Source organism: Hypanus sabinus, chromosome 10, assembly GCF_030144855.1.
Source record: "Hypanus sabinus isolate sHypSab1 chromosome 10, sHypSab1.hap1, whole genome shotgun sequence".
NCBI classification, from domain to species: Eukaryota; Metazoa; Chordata; class Chondrichthyes; order Myliobatiformes; family Dasyatidae; genus Hypanus; species Hypanus sabinus.
Window position 1 is genome coordinate 109,547,928 of NC_082715.1, and position 20,275 is coordinate 109,568,202.

A 20,275-nucleotide genomic window follows, 5' to 3' on the forward strand; every position below is an offset into this window, starting at 1 on the left:
CAGTGTATGTGACGAATAAATGAACCTGAAAGATGCCTCCCCCATGTGGGCAGAATATACAAAAGCCTGATACCACATACCACTGGGCCCAAGGACAGCTTCTATCCATTGACCATTGAACAGGTCCCATGTGCAATAATATGGACTCCATCTCACAATCTACCTCATTATTTCCTTACACCATATTACCTGCCTGACTCACACCTTGTCTACAACGGGAGCATGCCTTTCCTTCCCTGGTGTGATGAAAAGATCTGTATGGATAACAAGCAAAACAACTTTTCACTGTACCTTGGTACAGATGATAATAAATCTATTTACCAGACAACAGATAAAAGGTTCCTCTGTACCGTAAATTTCTAAGATTAGGTTTTTGTACATAGTATGACACAACAGTCAAGGTAAGACTACTTTCTTCAGACCAGAGTTCGTGAACATAAGTGCTCCTTTCTAACAAGATCAATGCTGAACATTGATGTGAAAAGGATAATAAAACCAAACAAGGAAGCTATCAGTGTAAATGCTGGCATCCTACAACTGAGGCAAGCTTTACTGTTGATTTCTGGACTCCAGGCAACCGTATCCTCTCACAACTTGACAAACTCTTCCCCACCCCATTGTACTCCACAATCAGAAATGACAAATGCACCTAACCTCCACTAATTTCCTCAGAGGTACAACTTACCTGTAGATGTGGCCAGGCAGCCTCAAGTGTGGGCTCATCTTCCTCAGGATCAAATTCTGCCCCAGTGGGGTTAGATGAAGGTGGCAATGTCCTGAATAGGTTTATTGAAAACTGAGAACATAAATATCTTATTGTTAAAGATGTAATTACATCAGCTACAAAGTAATCAATGCCATAGGTGGATAATACAGGCAGTGAAAAATTCACATGCAAAAACTCCAACATTTACCAACCTAAAAAAATTGCAATCCTTTATTTGTAATTTAAAACAATGCAAAGCTGATTAGTTTTAAATACATTCAGTATTTGATAAACTGTACAAAAACATGTTACAATTTATTACAACATATCTCAGAACATAACAGTGCAATAAGACCCAGGACAATTTTTAGTCAACCATTTGTTTCTCAATTGAGCAAGAAATCACGGAGAGAAGCTACAGAGAAGTGAGAGTACAGGAGGCAGTGACAAGTTCAAACAATTCTGACACAATCTGGGCAGAGGTACAAACTTTCCAGATAGCAAGGGAAAATTGTAAGGAAGTAGAATAATTTCTATAGGACAGGATTCTGGAAGAGCTAGCTAATAGGAACACAGAACAGTACAGCATTTTACAAGTCTTCATGATGTTGTGCCAATCTATCACTTCCCTCCCACACAGCAATCTTCTTCTTTCATCCATGTGCATACCTATGAGTCTCTTAAACATACCTAATGTGTTCCATGCACCCACCCACTGTTTCAGAAACCTACAGTACTCTGCTAAAGTCTTAGGCACTCTAGATTTTTGTTTTAGATGTTTATTTTTTTGTTTTCTGCATTAGTCTGTCAGTAGAGAAGTGCAAATTTTAGATTTCCAAACATTCATTTTCCAAAACATTAAATATTAAGAGAAAATTTTGTATTCATTAAAGAGTGTAACATATTAAGTAATAGATAATTTTCAAATAAAAACTTGGTTAATTTGTCAGTGTACAGACCAGTGCATGATTAAACAAAGATAACAAACAGGTGCAAATGATCAATGACAGTGAATTGAATGAACTAAACTGATTAACTGAAACAGAAATGGGTGTAGAAGAAATCAGACTTGAAGGATAACCAAACTAAAAGGTTTGGATTGTTGCAGATGTGACCGTCAAACCTTCAAATAATCAATTCTTACACCATGGCAAGAGTGAGCATAACAAGACACAAGGTGGTCATCCTGCATCAGCTAGGTTTCTCCCAAGCAGAAGTTTTGTGGTAGATAGAAATTTCAAGGTGTTTCAGGGTGTTCTGAAGAAGCACAAAGGTTGAGGTCGGGACATACAGTGGTCAGCAATGCAAACTGTACGCAGACTTCCAAATCAGAAGTCCAGCACTGCTATCAACTCTGAATTCACAGAAATAAAGTATACCCCTCTACAGTCCAGAGAAGTCTTGTCAGAAGTGAACTTCATTGAAGAGTTGCTGCCAAAAAGCCATTCCTCTAAAGTGTAACAAAGTCAAGAGACTCACCTACTCACAAAAACACAAGGACTGGGCACTGAATAATGGCAGCAAGTGCTCTGGACTGACTGCTGAGTCAAAATTTGAAATTTTTGGTTCAAACAGGAGACTGTTTGTAGAAAAACTGGAGAGCACGAAATGGATGGTTGCCTGCAGTCAACAATGATGCATGGTGGTTTCCCGCTGTTTAGAGCTGCATTTCTACAAGTGGAATTTGTGATCTGGTCAGAATTAGTGGAATCTTCAAAGTTGAGAAATAAAAGCATCCATCACACAATACTGGAGAGGCATCGAAATGGACACAACTTAATTTTGCAGCAGGACAATGACCCCAATCACACAGGCACAGTCATAAAGAACAATCTTCAGCAAAAAGAACAAGGAGTTCTGCATCAGATGGTTTGGCCTCCACAGAGCCCTGATTGACATCATCGAGGCTGTCTGGGATTACCTGGAGAGACAGAATAACACAGCCAAAGCCTGCAGAAGAACTGTGGCAAGTTCTCCAAGATTTGTGCAACAACCTACAAGCTGATTTTCCTATAAAACTGCACGACAGTGTACCCAAGAGAATTGATGTAGTTTTAAAGGCATACCAAATATTGATTTCATTTAGTCTTACGACTCTTTTAGTTTACTGCTCTTTATAGTAATTTTTTCATATTTAGAAATTTTAATCCCAGATAGCCAAAAATTTTTTAATTGAATTGGTTCTCAGGAACCCAAGTTTCTCCATCTGTATGACTGAGATCATATCAGCCATCCATCTCTGAAAGGAAGGGGGAGAGGGTGATTGCCATTCCCTCAAGACAAGTCTTTTGGCAACAATCATCACCAGCATCAAAGACTGTTGTATGGCTGTAGAGAAACAAATAGTAGATTGCCAGCAGCCAGAGATGGCAAGACCAGCTTCCAAGGGGAAGGGCCTCTTATAGGCCTTTTTGTACCAGTCGAATATTTTGGACCAACATCCAGTCAGTAATGGGCAAAATCAAAAGGTGTGTGACAACGTGGCCTCTGTCCCTTGGCATCTATCACACATTGGCGAGACAGAAGGGTAAATTCTATACAATCTAAGTTTAGAGTAGTGGGGACAGTGAACAACTTTAAACTGCATCAGTTGGTGTCTGCTGTTAACAGAGCAAGCCTTTATCATAGACAAACTTGTCCCAGGCAGCTTCAGATAATTCGATGGCCCATTTCTCTCTCCAGCCATCTCTAATCTTCATGGTAGACACTACAGTGCAATCAAACAAATGTACAAACTTAGAAAGGAGATGCTTGGAGTCAGGAGGGTTCTTTAAAATATCAAATAAAAAGCTTCCCTGGAAGGATTTCAGAATTACAAATCTTCGATTGAATGTAATGTTTAATTTGTAAGTAATGAAAAAAGTGGGAATGAAGCAGCTCAAATTTCTCTTTCAGCAGACTAAATGTTGCAAACCGTCCCTCTATGTACAGGTCTTCAATAGAAACTAGACCCTTCCCCCTCCAAGCATGATAGGTTTTATCTGACCATGAGGGTAGAAAGGATTGAAACAGATTGGTGTTTGTACAGAGGTCTCTGGTAAATTTAGAACGCTCCTAATCTGATTTAGAATTCTGACGGAATTTTTCAAAACAAAACTCAAACTTTTTCAAGTCCCAGGCTTTTCTAGCTTAGAGAACAGCATGGCTGACAAGGAGGAATTGACAACAGAGTTAGACTCCATACATAGCTACAAGGGAGCCCCAGGAACTGAGTTATCCAGAGCCCCCTGCTGCCAAAACATCAAAGCCCTAGCATTGACAGCCCAATAACAGTGTCTAAATACAGGTAATCCCAGCCCTCCTTCAGACTTGGGCTTATGTAAATGAATTCTCAAAATCCTGTGATTATTATAATTCTAAATACAAGACAAAATTATGGAGTCCAATTCTTTAAAGAAGGCTGATATAAGAAAAATGGGGAGATTTTGACAAAGATAGAGAAACTTAGGAAGGGAAACCATTTTAATTGAATTTATACGACCAGTCACGGACAGAGGTAGAGTTTTCCAACTTTCTATATTCTGTTTAAGTTTTGAGATAAACTCTGCGAAGTTTAATTTAAATATTAAGTTAGGATCTTTGGGGATTGCCAAGCCAAGGTAAGCAAAGTGATCTTTAACTACTTTGAACTGGGCACTTTCCAAAAAACACCACGTGCAGACATTGGAGAGGGGTACAAAGTCACTTTTTGTCCAATTAATTGAGTATCCTAGGTTTTACATTTTATTTGGTTTGATGTGGTAGGTCATTTTCTGGGTCTGAGAACGCTCAAAAATTTTTCCCATATAAATTAATGGTAATTGCTTCTTTGCTTTACGACATTTTAGCTTACAAACTGTTTCATAGGAACACCCTACCTTTGGATAGTGAGGGTAACCTGTACAAGGTCAAGCTTCAGCATCTTATCATCTAATTGCAAGCTACAGGTCTTCTGGATTCAACAGTTCATATTCAGATACCTCAGCTCTTCAGTGCATGCCAGATCTGGCTAGTTTTGACTCAGGGTCAATAATCTGTTATTTTATAACTGTCCTTGCTCTTGAACTGTCTCCACTCACCCAACAATCAGTCTGTTTTACAGCTCATTCCCACGATGATCCAAGTCTTAAAGATACATTCTTTTTGTCCTAACTATTCTTCTCCCATCCTCTCCTAGTTCAAACACACATTTTCTCTTTCCTAGTTCTGACCAAAGGATTTTGAACCAAACATGAACACAACTTCTCTTTCAGCAGATGCCACCGGGTATAATGTGCAAACCTAACAATCATTATTTTTATTTTGGCTGGAATTTGTTAATGGGAACAGAATCAAGTCTTAGAATTTTATCTTGTGTAAATACAGGGGGACTTGGTGGATCTTTATAGTGCACTGCTTCTACAGAGTATGAAAATCCAAAGGAAGAGAATCAGCTTTGTTACTTCATTCATGTCTCAGGAAAAAGCAAATGCAGGCATGGTGGAAAACCTTGTTTGTGGAGTTCACATTTTGCACCATTCTCAAAAACCTGAAGAGTAGAAAGCACAATCAGTTGCAGCTGACTTGGTGCTTGAGCAAAAGTTGATGTCACTGTAGTCCATTTACAAAGCTGAGTGTTTCACAGACAGAACAGGCCAGAAGACGACAGCACAGCTGTGCTGAGGCCGTGTAGAGAAAGAATTATTGGGTGACAAAAAGGGAGGTTATCTGGAACACAATGTAAGTTCCTTTGTACAACTGTATGTCTGTAATTTTGGCATTTGTAACCTAGGGATGGGCTTTATAGTTTATTTTCATTGGCATGAACAAATGGCCTGAATGGTCTCTTCTTGGAATGGAAACTTCCCATGAATTTACAGTACCTCTTCTGCAACACACCAAATAACCAGTCAAATTTCTTCAGACTCACTTCCTTGTTAGAGCTGAATCCACTACTTACTGGCCATGAGTGCTACTAAAGAGCTGAGAAGAATATATAAAGTATTAATTAGAATAGCAAAAGTGTGTTAGTCTGGTTTTTCCTACTGTGTATACGAAACAAATTCATGTAAGCTTACCATAATAACAGCCTCCGGGTAAATAGCTTCTGTGATCACATCCCGGTTGTGGGTTATGTATTCCACCATCTCGTTCAAACCTGCTCGTTTCACTTCTTTGTATTTGAGGTCACTGAGAGGGTCAGAGACAAAGTCAAATAGAACACAGCATTGTCGTAACTTCTGAACAAACAGCTCTTCTCTCTCATGGGGTTGTGCATCTGCAGAATGAGAAAACATTTAAAAATTGTTGGGATTAAGAGCAATAGTGATATATATGTAATTGAAAAAATCAACTCATCTGTTTAGCTTCACAAAACAAATTGCACAATTGTACAAATTCACTCAAATATTTAGGAGTACAGTTGTGCATCAAAAGTAGCATTAAATGCACAAAACAGAACAGCCACTCCAGAACCACCTGGCCAAAGGTGGGTGTATCTAACAAATGGTTTTTATGTAGAGATCGAGAAATATCGTATGATTTATGAGGTAGGAGCAGAATTAGGCCAGTTGGCTGATCAAATCTGCTAATTTCTATTGTCACCAGAGGCAAATGGGGGAGCAATTTCAGGTGATGAATTAGGCACATGATGATATTGCAACACAGTTTTCCAATTTATTTTAGGATGGGAAGAATGCTGACATTCTGAAGAATGCTATTTGTTGCCTACCTCTGATTTACCATGACCATTTTTCTGGCAGAAAATATTCACCAATATCTTCGGTGAAGATATTCCAATATTGCTTTAGGAGAGGAATTTTCAGGATTTAGATCCAGGGAAGATGAATGACTGGCAAATCATTTCTAGGTCACAATGGTGTGCAACTTGAAAGAGAAGCTGCAGTGATGGTGCTCCCATAGGTCAGCTACCTTCAACATGAGGTACTCCAGCAAGTACATTTTGTTGATGGCACACTATGTACTGCTGGAGAAAATTAGTGTCAGGATGATGGATGGGATACCATTTAAGTGGCTGCTTTATTCTGTGTTTCAAGTGCTGCTTGAACTAAATTCATCCACACATGTGCAGAATATTCCATCATGTTCCATTTGTGCCTTGTAGATGGTGAAAAGGCTTTGGGATGTCAAGAAGTAAGACACACGTCACAGAATATCCAGATTATGATCTGCTCTTGCAGCAGGAATGATCTAATTAAGTTCATGCTCAACAGTGACATCCAGGATACTGATTTTATTTAGTTATTTAAAGATACAGCATAGAATAGGCTATCCCAGCCCAGCAACCCACTGATTTAACCTTGGCCTAACCACAGAAGAACTTGCACCTCAATTTTAAATTCATTTAATGGTCTTCTCCACATTCAGGGTAACAGAACAAATAAATACACCATCCATCCCCAGTCTCCAATAATACTCCATTCCAGGCATCCAGATAACAAATCAGTGAATCTCATCTGTATCTTCTCCAGTTCAATCACATCCTTCCTGCAGTGTAGTGACCACCTTTTCAGGCATGATGTAACGAATGTTTTACTAACTTGTCACATAATGACCCATCTTTTATATTCTAACAGCATGTCCAATGAAGACAGCTTTCCATCAGCCTTCTTCACCATCTTATCCACTTATGCTGCCACTTTCAGAGATCTATTGATTTGTACATCAAAGTCTCTTTGTTCATCAACATTCTCCAGGGTTCTGCCAATTACTGTACATGCCCTAGACTTCTTTGCATTCCGAGAATGAATCGGTTTCAGAAATCCTTGGACGTGTGCCAAGATTCCTTTGTTTCTCCCTGCTCTCCAGACATCTCCGTGCATTAGTCTTCTTAAACAGCATCACCTCAAAGGTTCAAAATGCATTTTTAAAGTATACAGAATACAACTCGAGATTTTTCCTCCTGCAGGCATCCACAGAACACGAACACACACATACAAACCCATTCAAGAAACCATCAAACACCCAACACACAAAGAACAAATTGCACAATAGGTTTAAAAAAACAACAAGCAGATGACACAGAATATCAACCATCAAATCAAGAGACCAATAGTATTCAGTTTAGTTCAGTTCTGTGCTGCTGACTCGCTGCAGGCTACAGGGCCATTCTTTGACAAAGTTCCCCAGTCTGCATTGACCACTTTGACAAAGCTACTCAAAAACAGCAAAGCATAATCAGAATGTAGGAAAACGAAACATAAACCTCAAAGACCCCCAAATGAGTCCACAACCTGGGTGACTAATCCTCAAAATAAAGATCCTAAGACTCCTGCACCTTCCTCCGATCGTAGCTAGTGATAAAGAGAGGATGACCGGTCAAATGTAGACACTTGGCACCTAACGACTGCATGTCCTCCGTTCTCATCCTTGTTGACTTCAACCTTGCTACACACCTCAATTGGAGAGAAGCCATGCAATTGATCATGGGCTCATGCCCCATCTCCAGGCTTTGAAGCCTCCAGGCCTCACCCTGCTCCAAACTTCACTGAACCCCCTCAGAGATAGCAAAATGTCAGATCATCCTATCAGCCCAAAAACACACCATCACAATGTAAATCACACCTTCTAATAACACACAGCTAAATAGTAGAATCACATTTGAAAGAAATAGTAAAAGTAGTTTTGTGAACTGTCTGCAGGACATTGCAGTAGGTCACATTGTTCACTGGCACCACCTTGAAGTTCAGAATGAAGTTCTCTCTGCCAATGCTGTTCCAAACTAATAACCATCATCCTGCCACAACATCTTTCAAGAAGATGAACCCTTGCATGGTGTCAGGTCCCGATGTATGGCAGGGCACTGAAAACCAGCGTCAACCAAATGGCAACAGCGTTCAAGGACATCTTCAATCTTACACTGCTGCAGTTGGAGGTTCCTACCTGCTTCAAACAGACAGCATTCAAACCAGTGCCCAAAAGAGCAGGGTGAGCTGCCTCAATGACCATCGCCCAGATGCACTCTCATTCTACTGGGATAAAGTGCTTTGAGTGGTTGGTTATGGCTAGAATCAACTCCTGTCCAAGGACCTGCAATATAACTGGCCCTCCACTTGGCCGTGCACTACCTATGCCAGGATTATGTTTATTGATTACAGCTCAGGGTTCAACTCTATTATACCGTCACTACTAATCAACAAGCTCTAAAACCTGGGCCTCATCGCATCAATGTTGGGCAATTATAAAGAGTTAAGGTAGCAAATTTCACAACACATACCAGTGATAATAAACCTGACTGATTCTGACAAGGCATGGCAATGACTATATTTCATTAAGAGTTTGAGGGGATTTGGTCAGTCACCAATGACTCAAGCATAATTGTTCAGATGTCGTGTGGAGAGCATTCCAACTGGTTGCATCACTGTCTGGTATGGAGGGCCATTGCACAGGATTGAACAAAGCTGCCAAGGAATGTAAACTCGGCAAGCTCTGTCGTGGCCATCTTCAAAAGGCAATGCCTCAAAAAGGCAGCATTCATCATTCGATCACAAAGCCAATTTTGTACCCAAATTGCCAATTTGACTTGGAACCCATGGGCTTCAAACTTTTGAACCATTTTCCCATGCATGATTTTGTTAAAGGCCTTACTGAAAACCCACATGTACTGATTGCATCAACTGCACTGTCTTCAACAAAACCATACTTAATTCTTTGATTTATACTGTATTTCTAAAGATAGATGAACTATCCCTCAGGATTTATTCCAATAACTTATCTAGCACTGATATTTGATTCACAAGCCAGTAATTACCAGGCTTCTTCTTGTAGTCCTTCTTAAGTGAAGGTAGCACATTTACTGTCCTCCAGTCATCTGACAGCTCTCCTGCAGTCAGCAAAGATTTAATATTTTCTGCTGGGCCCCAACAATCTCCTCTCTTGCCTCCTGGAGGAGTTTAGGATACATTTTATCAAGTCCTGAGAATGCATCTTACCTTTTAATCTGCTTGTTACCTGCATGCTTAGATAACTGGAGAACCAAATTCATTAAACAGTCTGTTTCAAAGAACATCTGCTTTTCAGTTTTGCCCAATATCACACATTATACTCCAAAAGAAGGAACAGTAGCGTAAATCAGGAATCTATAGACAAGTTTATACTGACATGTCTTTGGAAAAACAAAGCAGGTTGCAGTGAACAAAGCAACAACTAATGAGGAAGATCAAAAATGTCCAAATCACTGGCATTGGTTGAAAATGTGATGCCATCATTCAAAAGTGTGATGTTGATTGAAAACAGGTGGAAGTATTTGTAAGTGTTTTCTAACAAGATTTACTTTCTCATTTTTATGAAGATGAGGCAAGATGGGGCAGCTCAACTAAACGTATAGACTCTATAATCAAGGTTATCCAAAGCTTAATAGTCGCAATACAGTTTGCAGATGAAACGTGCGCATGCAGAACATCTAAGCCATCATTAACATTTTCAATGAAGAGGGAATGACATTCTCAAGGAAGATAAAAGATATCCCAATAATACATGAGAACCAAGAGTTCAGTAAATAACCTTTTTCTTTAAATTATTACTAGAAGAATTCATGAGTTTGGAAACGCAAATCCCAAGGATCCAACTGCCCACAGGGGCAGTCATAGTGTGGTCATCACCTTCGAGTCCTTTACAGATCCTAGTTGGCATAACCTGGTCCCTGACCTGAACAGTCAACCATTTCTCTCTCCCTCGATGCCACTTTGCGTGTTTACAGCATTCTGATTTTACATGCATTTTCTGGAATTGTCTCTGCAGATTGCAGGCTGGCAAATATGACCCCACCAATTGAGACACGATAAAACAGATGGGTGAAGAATTCAGACCTCAAGTAAAAAACATCGGCAAAAGAACAAAGTGACATAAGACAGCTGATGTTATGAAATTTAGGGGAATAGGAACAGCTAGAATAGTCTACATGAAGCTGGTGCAGGTTTGAGCAGAATTACTTCTTCTGCACTGTAACCATTGCACTGAGAACAGTCCTGTTGTGACCTTAGCAAACAGGGCAAACAACCAAAAGACAACAAATGTATAAGAGACAACTGTAGAAATGCAAAAGAAATCTGAGGGCTCTGTCAGTCAGAGTTGACCAGAGATATTGCGTCCTAGCTATCTATACATGCAAATCTGGGCAGTACAATATGGAGAGCAACCTCTCCCACTCCATGAAACTGATGAAACCAAAGGAATGGCAGAGACCGATATAGTTTGATACCAGCAGTGTCACAAGAGTTGCCAGTCAACAATGAACTCCCTTGGAAGCTCCAGCTGCAGATCCCCCTCCCTCCCCGGGTTTACTCCCAAAGCCTTCCCCATGAGTAGGAAAAGCCACAAAGCAGTGCAAGTTTGAGATCAGAGTTCTTCTTCTTCTAGATGAGCTGCCAACCACAGCTGATGAGCCACATCAGCCCGAAAAGAAGTAATAATAATAAATAAGCAATAGAGAACATGAGATGAGGAGTCCTTGAAAATGAGTCAAAAGGTTGTGCAAACAGTTCAGTGATGGGGCAAGTTTACCCCATGGTTCAAGAGCCTGATAGCTGAGGGGTAATAACTGTTTATGAACCAGGTGGTGGAAACCCCGAGGCTCCTGTACTTTCTTCCTAATAGCAGAAGTGAGAAAAAGGGAATGACCTGGGTCGTAGGGGTCCCTGATGATGGTTGCTGGTTTCCTGCCACAACACTCCACGTAGATGTGCTCAATAGTGCGGAAGGGTTTACTCATGGTGGACTGGTCCATATCCTCTACCTTCTGTGGGATCCTTCTATTCAAGGGCACTGGTGTTTCCACAGCCAGCCAGTCAACATACTCTCCATCACACTTCTATAGAAGTTTGTCGAAGTTTTAGATATCACGCTGAATCTTCGCAAGCTCTTGATACTTAATCTGCTTACATTTAATCTGTTGATGTTTAATTTCTCAGAAATAGGTGTAATGCCAGAGGGATGGAAGAAAGTACCCATGAAACTAACATCTGTGGAAAAGGTAATCCAACCCTTAAAAGAGGTGAAGGATTATCTCCAGGCAATTATAGATTTATATTTTTATGAAGCTTTGGAAAAATAATGCAACTTAAATAAAGAAAGGCAGTATCATTATTTAGGAGGAAGTATAATACATTTAGCATGGATTTGTAGAAGACAGCTTTGTTTAACTGAAAGGAACAACTGATTAGACCATGGTTGATAAACTCAGCTAGGTTTTCAAAAGGAGAACCATTGCTGAATCTGAAAATAGAAAACTCTGAAGAGGAATCAGAGGGAATTTAAGAGGATTTCAGCAATGAGGGAAGAATGGAGGAGTTCAAGATGCTTTGGTTAGAACACAGGAATCTAAAGAGAAGCTTAATTGAGATGTACAAAATTATGAGTGCTGAGGAAGGGGAAGGACATAATCTCAAAACTGTTGTACCTTTTCGCACCTTGTGGCACATCGGGCGGCACCATACCGCTTCTTTAGCATTTTTGTCTTTTTTTAAAAAAGAAAATGAGGCAGAGTTGCCAGCTTGATGCTCAACCCAACACAGACAGAAAATGTGCAAGGAGCTGGCCAGATTGGAACCTGGTACTCCAAGTCTGGATGCAGATGCTACTACACCACTGGCCGGCAAATCTTAAAATACAAAGAGGCATGGGATTTAAAGTAATCAGTAAAAGGAATAAAGAGACGAGGACAATAAATCCCACCCTAAGAGTGGAAAGGATCTGGCTAGTTGGGTAGCTCCTTTGGAATAACACAGGCACAATAGTCTGAATGGACTCCCGTGTTTTAATTTTTCCACGATATCTACGAACACAAGAGGATACTATCACCAAAGGTTGAACAGACCTTAGAAAATAAAGCTGAAGGGAACTCTCCACCATAGGGGTAGTTAAAGCAGACTGTCAAAGAATTACAAAATGCAGGAAATCCAAAATAAAAATAGAAAATGCTGGAAACTCAGTTGGCCAGGCAACATCTGTTGATGTTCAGGCATAAGTGCCCACACTGTTAATGTGTGCATTGTACAGTATATAGAAATGTAAACTTCAATACTGTCATTAATGGGCTTTTGAGAGATGATTGCTGTATTACATTGTTTGGGAAAAAGTATTTCTCTGCAATGGGTCAGGAATTTAACCCTATAATGTCAACCTATTCCCTACCTTTCCTAAAGTATTTTGTCACATTTTCCATAATAGTTAACTCCCCCTGACCCCCATTGTTTCCCCATAATTTGCTTTAAATGTATTCACAACCAGCAGGCTCCACTGGCTACAGGCCTGTCTCTCCTCAACTGTTTTCTTGACACTTCCAGAGCTACTAACTGGATTTAGTACCACCAAAAAATATTCCCTTGGCTTCTGATCAGACGAGCCTGCATCTGTCATAAGATACAAGACCATAAGATAGAGCAGCAGAAATAGGCTATTCAGCCCATTAAGTCTGCCCCACCATTCAATCATCGGCTGATCCAATTCTTCCAGTCATCCCCACTCATCTGCCTTCTCCCCATGCCCTTTGATGCCCTGGCTAATCAAGAACCTGTCTATCTCTGCCTTAATGAACCCAATGACTTGGCCTCCACAGCTACTCCTGGCAACAAATTTCACAGATTTACCACCCTCTGACTAAAGTAATTTCTCCGCATCTATGTTCTAAATGGACATCCTTCAACACTGAAGTCGTGCCCTCTCGTCCTAGACTCCCCTACCATGGGAAAGAACTTTGCCATATCTAATCTGTTCAGGCCTTTTAACATTCTGAATGTTTCTATGAGATCTCCCCTATTTTCCGGAATTCCAGCGAATACAGCCCAAGAGCTGCCAGACATTCTTCACATGGTAACCCTTTCATTCCTGAATCATTCTCCTGAATCTTCTCTGAACCCTCTCCAATATCAGTGCATCTTTTCTAAAATAAGGAGTCCAAAACTACACACAGTACTCCGAGTGGTCTCAAGTGTCTTATGGAGCCTCAACATCATATCCCTGATCTAATATTCTAAACCTCTAGAATCCAGTGTCAATATTACATTTGCCTACTTCAACACCAACTCAACCTGGAGGTTAACCTTCAGGTATCCTGCACAAGGATTCCCAAGTCCCTTTGCATCTCTGCATTTTGAATTCTCTCCCAATCTAAATAATAGTCTGCCTGTTTATTTGTTCCACCAAAGTGCATGAACATACACTTTCCAACATTGTAATTCATTTGCCACTGCTTTGCCCATTCCCCTAAACTATCCAAGTCTCTCTACAGGCTCTCTGTTTCCTCAACACTATCCGCTCCTCCATCTATCTTTGTATCATCAGCAAATTTAGCCACAAATCCATTAATCACATAGTCCAAATCACTGACATACATCGTAAAAAGCAGCAGCCCCAACACCGACCCCTGTGGAACGCCACTATTAACTGGCAGCCAGCCAGGATAGGATCCCTTTATTCCCACTCTTGGTTTTCTGCTGAGAAGCCAATGCTCCACCCATGCTCGTAACTTCCCTGTTACTCCATGGGATCTTATCTTGCTAAGCAGCCAAATGTGCAGTACCTTATCAAAGGCCTTCTGAAAATCCAAGTACACCACATCTACTGCATCTCCTTTGTCTACCATGCTTGTAATTTCATCAAGAAACTGCAGTAGGTTAGTCAGGCATGATCTTCCTTTCAGGAAACCATGCTGGCTTTGACCTATCTTGTCATGTGGCTCCAGGTACTCCGTAATCTCATACCTAACAATTGATTCCAATAACTTCCCAACCACCTATGTCAAGCTTACAGCTCTATAGTTTCCTTTCTGCTACTTCCCACCCTTCCTAAATAGCAGAGTAACATTTGCAATTTTCCAGTCATTTGGTACAATGCCAGAATCTATTGATTCTTGAAAGATCATTGTTAATGCCTCTGCAATCTCTCCAGCTACTTCCTTCAGAATCCAGGAGGTGTATTCCATCAGGTCCAGGAGATCTATCCACCCCCAAGACCATTAAGCTTCCTGAGCACCTTCTCAGTCTTAATTTTCACTGCATATACTTCACTTTCTTGACACTCTTGAATGTCCGGTACACTGCAGATGTCTTCCACTGTGAAGACTGATGCAAAATATGCATTCAATTCCCCTGCCATCTCTGTGTCTCTCATTACAATATCTCCAGCGTCATTTTCTATTGATCCTATACCTACTCTCAACTCTCTTTTACCCTTTATACACTTAAAAGCTTTTAGTGTCATCTTTGATATTAGAAGCCACCTTCCTTTCATAATTCATCTCATCTTCCTAATGACCCTCTTAGTTTCATTTTGCAAGTTCTTAAAAGCTTCCCAATCTTCCCACTAGCTTTGGCTTCATTGTATGTCCTCTCTTTTGCTATTACTTGCCCAGACTTCATTTGTCAGCTACAGTAGTGTCCTTCCATTTGAAAATTTCTTCTTACTTGGAACATATCTGTCTTGCACTTCCCTCATTTTTCACAGAATCTCCAGCCATTGCTGCTCTATTGTCTCTTTCCAGTCAACTATGGCCAGTTCCTTTCTCATGCCATTGTAATTTCCTTTACTCTACTGAAATACTGACACATTGGAATTTTGTTTCTTCTTCTCAAATTTCAAAGTGAACTTGATCATATTGTAATCACTGTTCCCCAAGGGTTTCTTAACCTTAAGCTCTCTTATCACCTCCAAATCATTGCACTACACTCAATCCAACACAACCAATCCCCTGGTGGGTTCAACAACAAGCTATACTAAAAAGCCATCCCTTAGTACGCTCGGCAGAGGATGGTGCTTGGAGAAGCTGTGCCTGAGGGGTCAGCTTGGAGGTTCGACGGACTCACAGTCCTTTTGACACTCAGGTCACTTTCGGTGTGTGCTGTGTCTGCGAGGCTGGTTTCGACGGAGCTTCCATTGTGTGCTGCGTCTGCGAGGCTGAGTCGGGCGGCACCTTGGAAGTCCATAGCGGGGGTACTCCCTTCTGCCGCCGGCGTGGGATGGCAAGTCTGTCAGGACCCTGAGGACTTGTGGAAACTGTGGTGATTTCTTTTGAACTTACAGTCCTTTAACACCTTGGACTATTTTTACTGTGCCCATAGTCTGTTTTTTTTTAACAATTATGCTATTGTTTGCACTGTTGTAACTATATGTTGTAATTATGTGGTTTTGTGCAGGTCTTGTAGTTTTAGTTTTTGGTTTTGTTTTTGTCTGGTGGATTTGGAGCTCCTTTCCAAGTAAAGCGCTAGACGGTAGCGCAATATTAATACGCAGCAGCCTCTCCGGACTCTGGATTGGGGATTGCCAAACGTTAAGTGGATTTTCTGGTGTAGTCTGTTTTGTCATATGCTTTTGTGATATCATTCTGGGGGAACGTTGTCTCATTTTTTAACTGCATTGCATTTGTGGTTTCTAAATGACAATAAACTGAATCTGAATGTTAGACATTCTACAAATTCTCTCTCCAGGTCCAGTACTGGCCTGGTTTTCCCAATCAACTGTCATGTTAAAATCCCCAAAGATTATCATGACATTGCCCTTCTGACATGCCTTTTCTATCTCCTGCTGTAATTTGTAATCCACATCCCGGCTGCTGTTTGGAGGTTTGTATACAACTGCCATTAGGGTCCTTTTACCCTTGTCATTTCTTAACTCAACCAATAGAGACCCTACACCTTCTGATCCTATGTCATCCCTTCAATTTATGATTTTATATTGTTTCTTATACACACGGCCGTAACAGCCCCTTTGCCTACTAATCTATCTTTCCCAATACACCATATATCCTTGGACGTTCAGCTTTTTTTTGGCAGCCATCCTTTAGCCAAATTTCAGAGATGGCCACAACATCATAATTGTCACTCTGAAACATTATGTTGTGCTCCTGTCCAGATCTCATCAGTAGAAGCATGGTAAAATTGAAACTGGAACATAGAATAGTACAGTACAGGAGAACCTGTCCTTTGGCTCACAATGTTGTGTTGGATTAATTCAACTAGTAAATAAATTCCCAACTAAACTAATTCCTTCTGCCTACACCATATCCATGTTACTCCGTTCCCTGCAAATTCATGTGCCACTTAAGAGGCTCCAAGACATCTCTGTAGCATTTGCCAACACACTACCATCCCTGCAGTGCATTCCAGTGTAAAATAAAACCTGCCCCATACATTTGTTTTGAACTTACACCCTCTCACCATAAATACATTCCCTCTAGTTTTAACATTTCAACCTTGGGGAAAAAAAATACCAGCTGTTTACTCTGTCAATACCTCTCAATCTTCTAAACTTTGATCAGGTCTCTCCTCAGCCTCTACTGCTCTAGAGAAAACAACCCAAGTCGTCCATCCTCCTTATAGCACATGCCTTCTAATCCAGGTAGCATGTTGGTAACCTTCTGCACCCTCTTGTGAGCCTCTAACATTCTTCCTTTAATGGGGTGACCAGAATTTAATGCAATTCTTCAGATACAGCCTAACTGAAGTTTCAGAAAACTGCAACTGAATTCCCCAGCTCTTGAATTCAGTGCTTTGACTACAAAGCAATGGACTTTGATCCTTAGATCCCTCTCTACATCAACAATGTTAAGGATCTTGCCACAGCTGTAACTGGTCTATATCCCTGTATTCTTTGTTAGTCCTCTGCAATATCCAGAACACCAATCTTTGTATTATCTGCCAATACACAAACCCACCCATCTAAGTTTACATGTGGTTATTCTTATACATATACAAATAGCAAGAGTCCCAGTATGGTTCTCCACAAAACATCACTAGTCACAGACTTCCAGCCAGACTCAGACCAAGCACTACCCTCTGTCTTCTGTAAGCAAGTGAACAGAAATTAAGTTGCAGAGCAAGTGGGGTAGAACAAAGGGAATAATTCCACCCTTTCATCACAAGAACACTGGTGTCACTGTATCAGAACTGAGGGACATCTTGAGCATTATCAGGCAGTCTCTCAAAGTCATTACTGTTACAGTTGAGTGGCTGCAGTGAATAGTATAAGAGGCATTGGAAAAACACGAAGAAAAAGGAAATAGAGAATTGTCCTGACATACGAGGGAGAAAAGATGAGAGGCGGCCCAGCTGAATTCCTCAGTTCTATCATTTCAAGATATCTATTCTGAGTCCGGCACAATAACACCTCTCCTTCCTTAGAAGTTTGTGAAGATCCAACATATCCAAAACTTTGATAAACTTTTATAAATGTGTGGTGGAGAGTATATTGACTGATTGCATCACAGCCTATATCGAAACATCAAAGCCCTTGAATGGAAAATGCTACAAGTAGTGGACACGGCCCAGTCCAACATGAGTAAAGCTCTCCCCACTATTGAGCGCATCTACATGGAGTGCTGTTGTTGGAAAGCAGCATCCATCATCAAGGACCCCCACCATCCAGCCCATGCTCTCCTCACATTGCTGCCATCAGGAAGGTATTAGTGGAGCCCCAGGACCCACACCAACCAACTTTTGAACTAGAGGGGATAACTTCACTCACCTGTCACTGAACTGTTCTCATTACCTATGGACACTTTCAAAGATTCTATATCTCATGTTCTCAATATTTATTGCTTATATATTTATTATATATTTTTTTCTTTTGTATTTGCAGTTTGTTGTCTTTTGCACATTTGTTGCTTGTCCATCCTATCGGGTGCAGTCTTCCATTGATTCTGTTGTGTTTCCTTGTCATCATGGACCATTACCCTGTCATGGTGAGGGGGCTTGTGTATCTCAGTGACGCTATGAGCCACTCAAGATGGACAGGTCATGGTGGACAGGTCCTACTAAATATGGGCCACTGGGGAAGGAAATGACAATCCAATCCAGTAATTTGACAAGAGAACCTTATGAAAAAGTCCATGAGGTCACGAAGAGTTGGACTTGACTTAACGACTGAACAACAAACATTGTTTGTTGGATTTACTGTAGATACCAGGAAAACAAATCTCTGGGATATACATGGTGACTACTGTACTTTGGTAATAAATTTACTTTGAACTTTGTATGTGCAAATAGCCTGTTTATTAAGTGATATGGATATACAGCCAGCTGAAATGAAACTGGGAGATATTGATGGACCAAACAAGCATTGGGCAGGGGCCTAAATGACCCACTTGTTCATAATTTGCTAAAACTCAAAAGATGCCTGGCTCATTTTACGTTTGGAGCTCTGGTACAGTATGAGACATTACAAAGGAATGTACATTAAGTGAGTGTCCAAAACTCTGGCAAAGAAATCATTACGTGGAGACATGTGAAACTGTTCATTTTGCCAAGAAAATAAAGCAGCAAATTATCTAAATAATAGGAGACTGCAGAGCAATCTGGGTGTCTGAACTCACAATTCATAGATTAGTCTGCAGGTAAGCAAGCAATGAGGAAAGCTACCAAAACAGGGGAATACACAGAGGTTATGTTTCTGCTGTAGAGGTTACTGTTGAGACCACAGATGGAATACTGTGTAAAATATTGGTCTTAAAAGAAGATACGTTATGTTAAAGCACCTCAGAGATAGTTTACTTGTCCACTATAATGCACAAGTTCTAGAAAAGGTTGGATAGCTGGTCTTGTATTGGAAGTAGAGGAAGGACTAAATTGAAACAAACAGGACTCTAACATCTTTATAATGAATATTTGTAAGGGATTTTCCTCTTGTGGAAAGCATAAGGCGAGGGGAGAGATTTTAAGAAGATCTGAAGGGAAAGATTTTCCACAGAGAATGACTGTTGCCTGGAACAAGGCACCAGAGGTGTGGATACAGTTACAATTACAATGCTTAGAAGTAAATTTGTACTCTACTTATAGTAAAGTCAAAGAAATACAAGCTTAATGGGGAAAGACGAGATTAGTGTAAAAGGGGCACAGTATGCATGAACAAAGTGAGCCGAAAGGGACTATTTATGTGCTGTACACTCAGATAATCTGACGATGCATGGACTGTGTTCTGAAACTGTGTGTCCAATGCAGCTAATACTTACTGAAAAATCTATTTAAACAAACAAATCCATCTTATCAGAGCCAGAACGTGACAGTACTGAAACCTTTTATCCAACTCATCCACGATGACTAAGTGCCTCCCTGAGCTTATCCATTTGCCAGCATTTGACCCATATCACTTAAAACTCTTACCCACAAACCTCTCCAATAATCTTTTAATATTTAGTTGATCCACATTCCCTTTGAAAAGGGCTTTGGCATTCAAGCCGTCATCAAACTGTTTTTTGAAAAATGGATCAAGTCTTTCGAACTCCACTAACTTTTCAGACAGCAAGCTTTGGCAACCTCAACTCTCTGAAAGTGAGTCACAGCACAGAAACAACCTAACTAGATAATGCTGACTAAGATGCTTCATCTAACTTAGTCCTAACGGCCAGTGTTTGGTCCATAACCTTCTAAACCTTTCCAATTATGTAACCATCCAAATGGCAGTTATTGTACCCACCTAAACCACTTCCTCTACACTCATTACACAGACATAACACTTTAAAAAGTTGCCTCTCAAGCTCAAATTAAATCCCTCCCCTCTCACTGTAAAATCTATACTCTTGTTCTTGGCTCTCCAATTTTGGGAAAAAAAAACTAAGTGCATTCATCCCTTCAATGCCTCTCATGATTTTATACTCCTCTATAT

At 40.5% G+C, this 20,275-nt stretch overlaps 1 protein-coding gene across 5 annotated transcripts in view; it reads right to left on the minus strand.

Annotated features, from left to right (window-relative positions):
- ppp2r5d (protein phosphatase 2, regulatory subunit B', delta) overlaps window positions 1-20,275 on the minus strand; it is a 148,284-nt gene that overhangs the window by 58,928 nt on the left and 69,081 nt on the right. For all 5 annotated transcript variants that reach the window (XM_059982606.1, XM_059982603.1, XM_059982604.1 and 2 more), the window contains 2 exons: window positions 5,743-5,942; window positions 686-796 (listed from right to left, as the gene is read on the minus strand). In XM_059982606.1, the coding sequence (XP_059838589.1) occupies window positions 686-796; window positions 5,743-5,942 (311 nt within the window). The remainder of the gene's footprint in view (window positions 1-685; window positions 797-5,742; window positions 5,943-20,275) is intronic.